The sequence below is a fragment of the Pollicipes pollicipes genome, unplaced genomic scaffold (assembly GCF_011947565.3).
Source record: "Pollicipes pollicipes isolate AB1234 unplaced genomic scaffold, Ppol_2.1 Scaffold_4881;HRSCAF=5763_pilon_pilon_pilon, whole genome shotgun sequence".
In the NCBI taxonomy this organism is placed as follows: domain Eukaryota; kingdom Metazoa; phylum Arthropoda; class Thecostraca; order Pollicipedomorpha; family Pollicipedidae; genus Pollicipes; species Pollicipes pollicipes.
The window spans coordinates 13,218,219-13,227,537 of NW_023596576.1; the positions used below are offsets into that span (position 1 = coordinate 13,218,219).

At 56.4% G+C, this 9,319-nt stretch overlaps 1 protein-coding gene across 1 annotated transcript; it reads left to right on the forward strand.

Moving 5' to 3' along the window:
- Positions 1-577: 577 nt before the first annotated feature.
- Positions 578-9,245, forward strand: LOC119100003 (uncharacterized). Its single transcript, XM_037223121.1, has 8 exons — positions 578-584; positions 4,934-4,977; positions 5,340-5,407; positions 5,942-6,083; positions 6,707-6,828; positions 7,021-7,082; positions 7,410-7,535; positions 9,160-9,245. Exons 1-8 carry the CDS (start codon positions 578-580, stop codon positions 9,243-9,245), a joined length of 657 nt encoding a protein of 218 aa, XP_037079016.1.
- The last annotated feature ends 74 nt before the right edge of the window (positions 9,246-9,319 follow it).

A 9,319-nucleotide genomic window follows, 5' to 3' on the forward strand; every position in this document is an offset into this window, starting at 1 on the left:
TTAGGAATTGGTGTCGGTTCCTGACAACCAGAACAGGTACGTGCGCAAAGCGAATCGCAAGGTATACGAGAACGTACCATCAACAAATAACACGGCTACGGCACTGTTGGACTTGCCTTATGTGCGCGCCATCAATAGACGGGAAAGAAGCCAGCGGCACGCATTTCAAAACTCATGGAACAACAGAGCTATTGCCCAAAACGGTAAAAACCTGGCCATAAATGCCTCATGCGTGTGCGGTCCAGCTCACCGTGATCTTCATGCACCTAAAGACACCCGTATTTTATGGCTGCATTGTTATGTTGACCAAAAACGTGCACCATCACATGTTGGTCAATTGTACGGGCTGGAATGGCAAGGCGTAATCAGATCCATCGCCAACCATCTTTCGAGCAATGTGACGCAGTAGGATGAAAATGCCGATCAGTGGAGTCCTTTTCCCGCTAGGCCTTTATGAAGACGAATTGTCCTAGGAGTTAATTATATTGTCTTCTGCATTGATGGGGCCAGATTCATTTATGTTAGCTCTTCGAAGCGGTGGACCTGATGAGCTTTGGGTTTTGATATCATCTACACGATGGCAAGTGAGAGAGAGAGAGAGAGAGAGAGAGAGGGAGAGAGAGAGAGAGGAGAGAGAGAGAGAGAGAGAGAGAGAGAGAGAGAGAGGAGAGAGAGAGAGAGAGAGACGAGAGAGACGAGAGAGACGGAGACGGAGACGGAGACGGAGACGGAGACGGAGACGGAGAGAGAGAGAGGGAGACAGTTTATTGAGAAAAGCATGGCTTCGAGTAGCAACTCATAGCACATACGCACAATATACATGTGAAGTAGCATACTACTTAGTTGATAATATATCTGTGTTTATGAGAGTGGTTATATGGGGAATACTTGATTTGCGTAGTCGCATACTACAGCAAAACGTTTGGAGTGTGTTTGCGTTCCTGGTATTTCTGTCGGAGATCGCCGCTCGCTGCTTCGGAAGCAGATCTCTGTGCATGGGAGACGCTTGTATTTGTTTTCGTGGCCTTAGGCATTGTTTTGCTCTTCTGTCAGCGAGGGTTTCCATGCCCAAGCATTGCAAGATGTGCGAGTACTTTTCCGAACGGAAGTGATGATGTTTAAGTATATTATCATCTACTCGTCCCGGTTACGTTTGATACTAAGGTGGTTTATGCAGCAAATACCTATGCTGTCAGTTTCCAATGTGCCCATTCAGACGTAAGAAAATCGCGGTTACTTTATATGCAGGGCACTGATTGAGGGAGGAGCAGGGGGGGGGGGGGGGGCGGCTCCCAGAGTGTGTTTCCTCTGGCCCGCCGGTGGACTTTTCTCTTGTGTAGCAATGATCCTTTTGTTCTATTGCTTCTGTCACCCCCCTCATCACTGCACCCCACTAGGCCAGTTGGAACCTGCCTGAACATTGTTTCCTTCCCGCCGCCAGCCACCAAGTCGTGACGATATCCCAGGCTGGGGCTCGCGTGACATACAGAAGCAGGTCGTAGATTATGTTGTAATTGGGTGTTCCTTTTGGCAGGCCAATGGCTGCTGTCGACTTGCAAAGGACTGAAGATGTGCGTTTTGCCATTACCAGCCTCCTGTTGTGTGGAGTGGCGGCCGTAGCTGAGGCCTTGCATGCGCCACAGACTTGGGTGGCGGCCGACGTCTGGAAAAGTAAGTCGGGACTTGGTGTGCGTGGTGGGATGGATAATCACGGCTGTATTCCAATTGTTTGATGTGCACGTCACAAAGGTTTCACTGCGTTGCGATTAGATGATCTTGGTAATTTCTATTTGGGGTTGTATTCACACTATGCGTGTAGAGGCAGTAACCGTTGATATAAAGTTTTGATTAAAAGAATCCAAGTCCTCGGGAGGGGAGGGACACCATCTAGCCGAGCGACGGAGAGAGAGAGAGGGGGGGGGGGGGGGGATCGAGGAGAGGGACGGCGGCAGGGCGCGTAACTCGTCGGGCTCGACGATCGAGTGGGGTACTTGCCCGAGAGGCTGGTGTCGGGGGTCCAGCGGCTGGGACATCGGACGGGAATTCCTGCGACGCCGGTGCGGGTGGCAGGGAGGGCCAACACCGACGTGCTGGGGTGAGAGAGAGGCTCTCGGAGTATGGTGGGGCGGGTCCCTCCTCAGGGGTGTTCGCAGCCACCGGGTTCGCCTCAACGGGGTCGGTCGACGCGGGTTCAATCGGACGCCGCACCAGACGCGGCTGACCTGCTGGGGGGGGGGGGGGGGGGGAGCGGCGTGCTGAGGGGGAGCGCTGCGCTGCGGCACAGCGCTGGATCGGCATCTCGGGCTCCTCAAGAGGATGGAGAGCAGGGAGGGAGTGCCGCTGTGGAGCTGATATTAGAGGGTAAAGCAAGGATACGCCTCTTGCGGCGTGGGCCACTCCTGAGAGTGGAGCTCTCGTTGGACGGGTGCATGGGTCGCTGCCGCTGTCTGTTGCTGGCGCTTCCTCGGTACTTCGCGCTGCATATGCCAAGCAGGACAGGCACGGCGGTCCCAAGCTGCGTCCGGGCCTTTGCATGTGGCGCAGCGCGGATTTTCCGCGTAACACTCCCGCGTGTGGTGGGCGTTGGCGCAGCGACCGCAGGTTGGGTGCGTAGTCCTGCTGGTCCGGTCGGTGTGGCCGAACCGTTGGCACGCGCGACACTACTGGGGGGGGGGGGGGGGGGGAGGGGAGGCCTTTACCAAGATAATGCGGATACCCAGGCCTTTACCAAGATCATGAGGTATCCGCAGTGGATGGCCCGCAGGAGTTTAAGCCCTCTAAATCGCAGTCGGACCAGGAGGATGGGGCCAGGCTGGGACGGCGGGAGGGTCGGCGCATGACCTCGCACACCCCCTGGTGGGTCAGCTTCTCCAGCATCTCTTCGTGCGGCAGCTCATTGAGCTCCGGGCCGTGCACGACCGCCCGGATGGTGTTCAGGCGGTCTGCGATGGCGATTATGACCGCCCGCCTCCGACCGAGGCCCTGCTCGGTTTGAGCAGGGCCTCGGCTTGATGCTCCGAAAAACCCTCGCTAGGAGGGCTCCTGGGCGAAGCGGTTTGGCTGCGTTCACCTCGCTGGCGCGGAGCTCAAGTTCCCAACGGATGGCCAGGGGATCTACCTCACTCCCTTCTCGTCCCCGAAAAGGTTTCTGCGCGTCCGGCAGATCCTACGTGACGTCACAATGAATTCTTGTCATCAAGATCGCAGCAAACATCAAACCGCGCAGAATATAACGTCATTGTTGACGTCAATCTTCGTCGTCTTTGTCAAATGCTTGTCGTCCGAGTCGCTGAGAATGCACCTAAGCTGTTGCTAAAAAATTTTCTTTGAAGAAGGTGTAACTGAACCTGTTGCGAATGCTACGTTTTACTGTTTTCTTCATGAAATATCCTATCACAGAGGCTATCACGTGGGTTCATGCCAAGCCGCCATGTTTATACACGTGCCACGTCTAGTTTGTTACAATTGGGGGCTAGGACATATTTCAATGCATTTTAAGCATGCATATACAGGATGAATTTCGGGATTCGACGGCAGTTTATAGATTTAGCTCCCGTTTTTTGGCGCTCGATTTTTCGTGTTTGGGATCTGAGGATTCGCATCTTTCTTAATCCTGTGAATCCAAATCGTCATTATTAGCACGCATTAAGCTGCGTGTGTCCTGTGCATGGCGATTACAAAACAACACGCTGGGAAGTCACGGCCGGCAGTACGTCATTTGGAGCAGGACCCGCGGAGCAACGTCTGATCAATATCAAGCGTTGTCTCCAATTAACAAGAGGAGACGAATTTCAGGTAAAAGAAAGGCAAGTAAGGGAAACAAAGGCCCTAGTATATTTTGTCTGAATCTTACGGGGGAAAGTCAAACAAGCTTTTATTTTTCTGAAACTTGTGGAGAAAAGCCCAACAGACTTTAAAAAATTTAAACTACGTAGGATAATTAACCCGATTTTTTACCAAAAACCTTTTGCTTTGACGAGGCTAATGAGACGTTTCAAGACGATAGATGATAACAGGCACCCCTCCCCCTCCTTTCTTTCCACCAGTCTAGAAGTTTGTGTGGAGCAAGCATCCACACAACAGCAAGACTTAAACATCCCGACCATCCTGTACCCGCACCCGGTGGTTTAGTTCCGTTGTAGGAGGGGGGGGGGGGGGGGGGGCGAGCAGCAAAAACTGGCTAAAACCTCCATCAAAATGCACAAAAATGTGTTTCTCCTCTGGTTTGGACCACTTCCCTTCCCAATTGTGAGAAGGGGGGGGGGGGAGGGACTGGGGCTCATAAATGAATGGGATGCTACACCCCTGCCCGCGCCTATGTACCCAGGTACCTTGGGCTCAGTAAGCGTATATAATACCGTGCCAACGATCGAATGCAACACATGCAGTTATGTTTTTAGGCTTTCATGTCTTATGTGTGGCTTCACTGAGCATCATTCCAGTCTATTTGCCATGGTTTGTGTCAGAAAAGGATATTTCTACCACATGGCATATGGTTGACCTCGTCATAGGGCAATGGCGTAAAACGACTTCGCTAAACGGCAACGACAAGATGATTTTGGCCGCTGGTTAATTATAGTCTCCAAAACCGTCAAAAATCCAAGTCGCTTAGAATATGACACTGCATCAAAATGCTAGAAATAGAAAATGGAATTCGGCTGTGTCACCCCGTGTAATATGCACTTCAAGTTGTGGTTACACTGTTTTAAATAAACTTGAGGGAGATCCGCATTCAGCATACGTCTGTTTGCATAGGTACCATGTAAGGTGTTTTGTATGCCGCGTGATTACTGGCAGGCATGCCTATGAACCAGATGTCAGTCACTCCAGCACAGGCCATTTTGAATACCGTGACAGGTTAGCTCAAGAGCAGCGGGTCCACGCCAGCTGCGTTGGTCGTGTGCGTCGCTGACCGTGTCGGCGCCGTGGCCAGGTGGTGAGCTGAGCCCGCTGCACTGGGCGCTGGCCGCGCTGTCCGTCTGCAGCTCGCTCTACTGGCTGGTGCCGCCCGGCCTGTACGGCGGCGTGCTGGCCGCACCCTCCACCCTACTGCTGGCCATCGTGGCGCTGGCCGCGTTCGCCGGGTGAGTGGATGTTCTCGGGCCGCGTTCGCCGGGTGATTGGATGTTCTCGGGCCGCGTACGCCGGGTGAGTGAATGCTCCCGGGTCGCGTTCGCCGGGTGAGTGGATGCTCCCGGCCAGCCAAGGCCTACCGCTGCCACCAGCGATCGGTGGAAGATCAGCGCGGCGCGCAGCACCAGGCGGCGACACCGTCCCGCGTGCGATGGCACCGGGCCGCTCTGTCGCTGCGGCGGGACCGTCTCCGTGTGGCCCGGCAGGCGCTGTCGGGGCCCGCCAGCGCTGACGCCGCCGTACGTCCGCCCGACAGGCTGCCGCACCTGCTGCTGTGGGTGCTGATCCTGCACCACCTGCCGGACGTGCCGCTGGGTCTGCTGCGCCTGGCGCTGGGACGGCGCGGCGCTCCTCTACCCGCGCGCCAGGCGCTGGCTGGCTTCTGCCTGATGGCGCTGCTGCCGCTCTGGTCAGTCGCCTCCGCGGCGACGGCCTGTCGTAGTGTTGGCGCCCCCTGCTAGCAGCAGGCTGCGACCGTTCAGCGGCGCTGCTTGTGTTGGAGATCGAGTTTTCAGTCATTGCGGTTTCGCCATATCGAATGAAACAAAGCGACTGGGAAGTGCCGTGCGGCTTCCAATAGTCCTTTCAAAACGATGCCGCAGCAGGCAACAACCACTCCTCAGTTGTGGGCCGCTGCTCAGCGCACATATTGCCCCCAGTCTGTAGGCCGATCTGTTCTAACCGCGTCCCGTTCAAGCGCGTTCTACTCGTGCTCTCTGACGAGCGATCGTGATGGTCAGTGCTCCCCCGGCCCCACCCAGCAGCTGATACGGCCGGCGGTGCTGACACTCTGCCGCGATCCGCCCAGGTTCCTGACGCGGACGTACTGGTACAGCCAGCTACTGGGGCCCAGCCTGCTGAAGCCGTTGCCCGACAACGTGGTGGTCGTCGGTCTTGTGGTGCACGTCCTGCTGTGGATGCTGGCCGCCGTCAACCTCCGCCACTACTGGGTACGCGATCCTGCTCAGTCTGCAGACCTGCCACCAGACCGGCTGTCAGACGCCGCGGACAGTGTGCGCGGTCGGGTCACCCGGCGACACGTCCAGCGCTGGCGAAATGCCGGACCCGACGCGGTCAGTCGTCAGACTATCTGGCAATACCGGCGGCGGCCGGGCTCAGCCTCAGCACGGCCGGAGCGGGTGGAAGTGAGGCGCGGCCGGGTCTTGCGCGCCGGTGAAACTGAGACGCGGCCGGGTCCCGGCTCCGGTGACGCTGGGGCGCGGCCGGGTCCCGGCTCCGGTGGCGCTGGGGCGCGGCCGGGTCCCGGCTCCGGTGACGCTGGGCGCGCCCGGATCCCGGCCCCGGTGACGCTGGGGCGCGGCCGGATCCCGGCTTCGGTGACGCTGGGGCGCGGCCGGATCCCGGCTCCGGTGACGCTGGGGCGGCCGGGTCCCGGCTCCGGTGACGCTGGGCGCGGCCGGATCCCGGCCCCGGTGACGCTGGGGCGCGGCCGGATCCCGGTTCCGGTGACGCTGGGGCGCGGCCGGGTCCCGGCTCCGGTGACGCTGGGGCGCGGTGATGTTGGCCGGTGAGGTTGGCCGGCTGGGGGCTGACGGTGTCCGTGTTTCGGCAGCGTCTCGTCTGCTACTGCTGGCGCTACCTGTCTGGTGAGGTTGCGGAGCTGGGAGAGCCGTTTGGGCAGCAGGATCCGGCTCCACCAGGCGCGTCCGAGTCGACCGAGGACGACGGGGACAGGTCAGAGACCCGACCTGTCGCGCGCCAGCCGGCTGCGTGCTGGGTGGGCCGCGTGGACCGCACCGCCAGTGGTGCAATCCGTTCTGCGTTCCTGGCACCGCACGTGGCGGCTCACTACACCCAGAGCTCGCTGCATTATTATTTCTTGACATGTGCCTCAAATACTGTTTTACAAATCGTCACTTGTTCCAGGCCCCCTGCACATTTCAGTGAACACCAGAACAATATGAAACTTTTGTACCATACTATCATGAGTAAGTGGCATGCCTTTTTTATTTGACACTCAAGTACGTGCCTATGTATGCTGGTGTTGCCATAGAAATGGTTTCATTTGGGCGCACTTAAGGCGTATTTTGTGACTGGCTCGTTTCAAACGTACCGTTTTGTACAGATTGCGTGATACGCAGTTTGGCGCGCACCCACAAAGCAGAAGTGTGCCGCGCATGGAGAATATTCCGCAGGATCTGAGGGTTGCGCGTCAGTTCGTGACGCGCGGGTGGAGTCGGACTTCCATATTCGGCGGGCGACGCTGGGGCTGCTCGTTCAGGGGTGTGTGTGTCACCATGTCTCCGCCGTTTCAGCAATGACCCGCCTCAAGAGAAAGATAAGGAGGCGTAGAGCGGCGAGGGCGGCGGTCGCCGCCGCCGCCGCGGATGGGCCTGGCTCGCCGAGCCGCCCCGACTCCGATCCGGGCTCGTCCGGGCCGGGCCGGCCGCAAGCGGCGGCGCTGGCTGCGCATGCGCGCTGTCCGCTCGCCGGGCCGGCGTAGTGCTGTGCCCGCTGTGGATTCGGCGGTGGCGGCGAGACCCGTCACCGCAGCCATGCACGCTCCTGCGGTCCGTGAACGGCTCAGGCCTTACAAGTCACGCATTACTATGGCATGTGATCAGGTCACATATCACCGTCTCTAGTCATCAGGCTCGTGCTCAGTTCCGCTCTAAGCATCCAGTTCGACTCATTGGTGTAGTGAACACATGTCCGTGTTCGATGTTTATTCCTGAGGGAGTTCCAATGCGAGGTGTGTTGAATGTTTGGTCTTTTTCCATCACTTCATGGGCACAGGCTATTTAACCTACCTCTCACCCAAGAGCTCTCATAATAAGAACGTGCCGTTAATTATACTGTGGCTTCAGTCCGTTCGTGAATTGTTGTATAATGCGGTTTTCTGATCTCCAAGCTCGACCTAAGTTTTTGCGAAGAATGGAATCCAACTGCATTACACGAAAGTGCGGGTCATTGCGGAGTCGAGTTTGACTCCACCCAGAGTTAAGCACAAGCCTGTCAATCACCGTTCGAGCAGCGGGCATCACCCTTTGAAGCCCGTAGGCGTTTGACTTATAGAGATGCTCCAATATGTATTGTCATCTGTTGTCGTGTATGCTAGGCACGGTATTTCGTACCTCCCACTAAGCGGTGCCGTTTTTGCATGCTGATATCACAGACGCCACAGTTAAATTTGGTTCGAGGTGACAAGCTCTGTGGCCGATATCGTTCGCCACAGAGATATTCCGATTACTTTTATCAACTCTTGGATGAGTAGCGTCACCCATGCGCGTTTGGTGCGCTATACGAGAATGTGAGATCACGACCAGGAACCGATGGTCATCATTGCCATGCGATGATTTCCGTGTCAGCTACACGGACCTCTCGGGTAAGGGCTGTCATTGGTCGGAGCCTCGTAATGATTCCCAGTGCCCTTAACGTGTGTTCGAAGTAACTCCGTCTTTGTCTTGCCTTGCGAACTCATTGGTGAGATGTGAGCTAGGCTTACTTGGGGTCCGCGGGAACACGTATACGGTGTACCGACCGAGGTGTTCGGAAATCATTATCGATGTTTTATGATGCACCTTGTAATTTGAGCTTCGCGGTTCTACTGATCAGTTGTTTGTCATAGTCGTGATCTTCAAAACACGAAACAAAGGACTATTTGCTCCTGTATTGGGCGTCTCTCGGGCCGAAAATTTAGGCGTCCTCAATGCCGTTATAACAACCCTGTGGTGTCTGGAGGCTTCGTCGCGTAGTTGTGGGTCATTCATGAGGAGGTGTATCTGTTCAGATTGGCACCGGCTGGAAATGTAACGGATTTGTTTTCCATTCGCACCCCAGTAACTGTCTTTCATTACGAGCTGCACCCAGCGACCGGGCTACGTACCATGCTGTAACAAGGCACCTCACATGCCCCCAACTCACTTCATGCATGGGTAGGCAAGCTTAGGTCAATGAATGGCCGCGCACGTTTTGGTTTTGGCGCATGACGTTTGTAAATGGCAAGCGATGCAGGTGTCGTTGCCCAGCGACGACACGAAATCAGCGAGGCACGTCACTTGACAGCTCTCGGTGGAGGCGAGCGCTGCCATGCGAAGGACGCGCTTGGTGTGGACTTCAGCTTCACGTGGGTCCCGAACGGTCGCTTCTAGTCACTTGCCGTTGGAGGTGTGTGCCATCTGTGTTTACATTGTCACGTAATATACGGTGCGCACTCGCCTTTTTC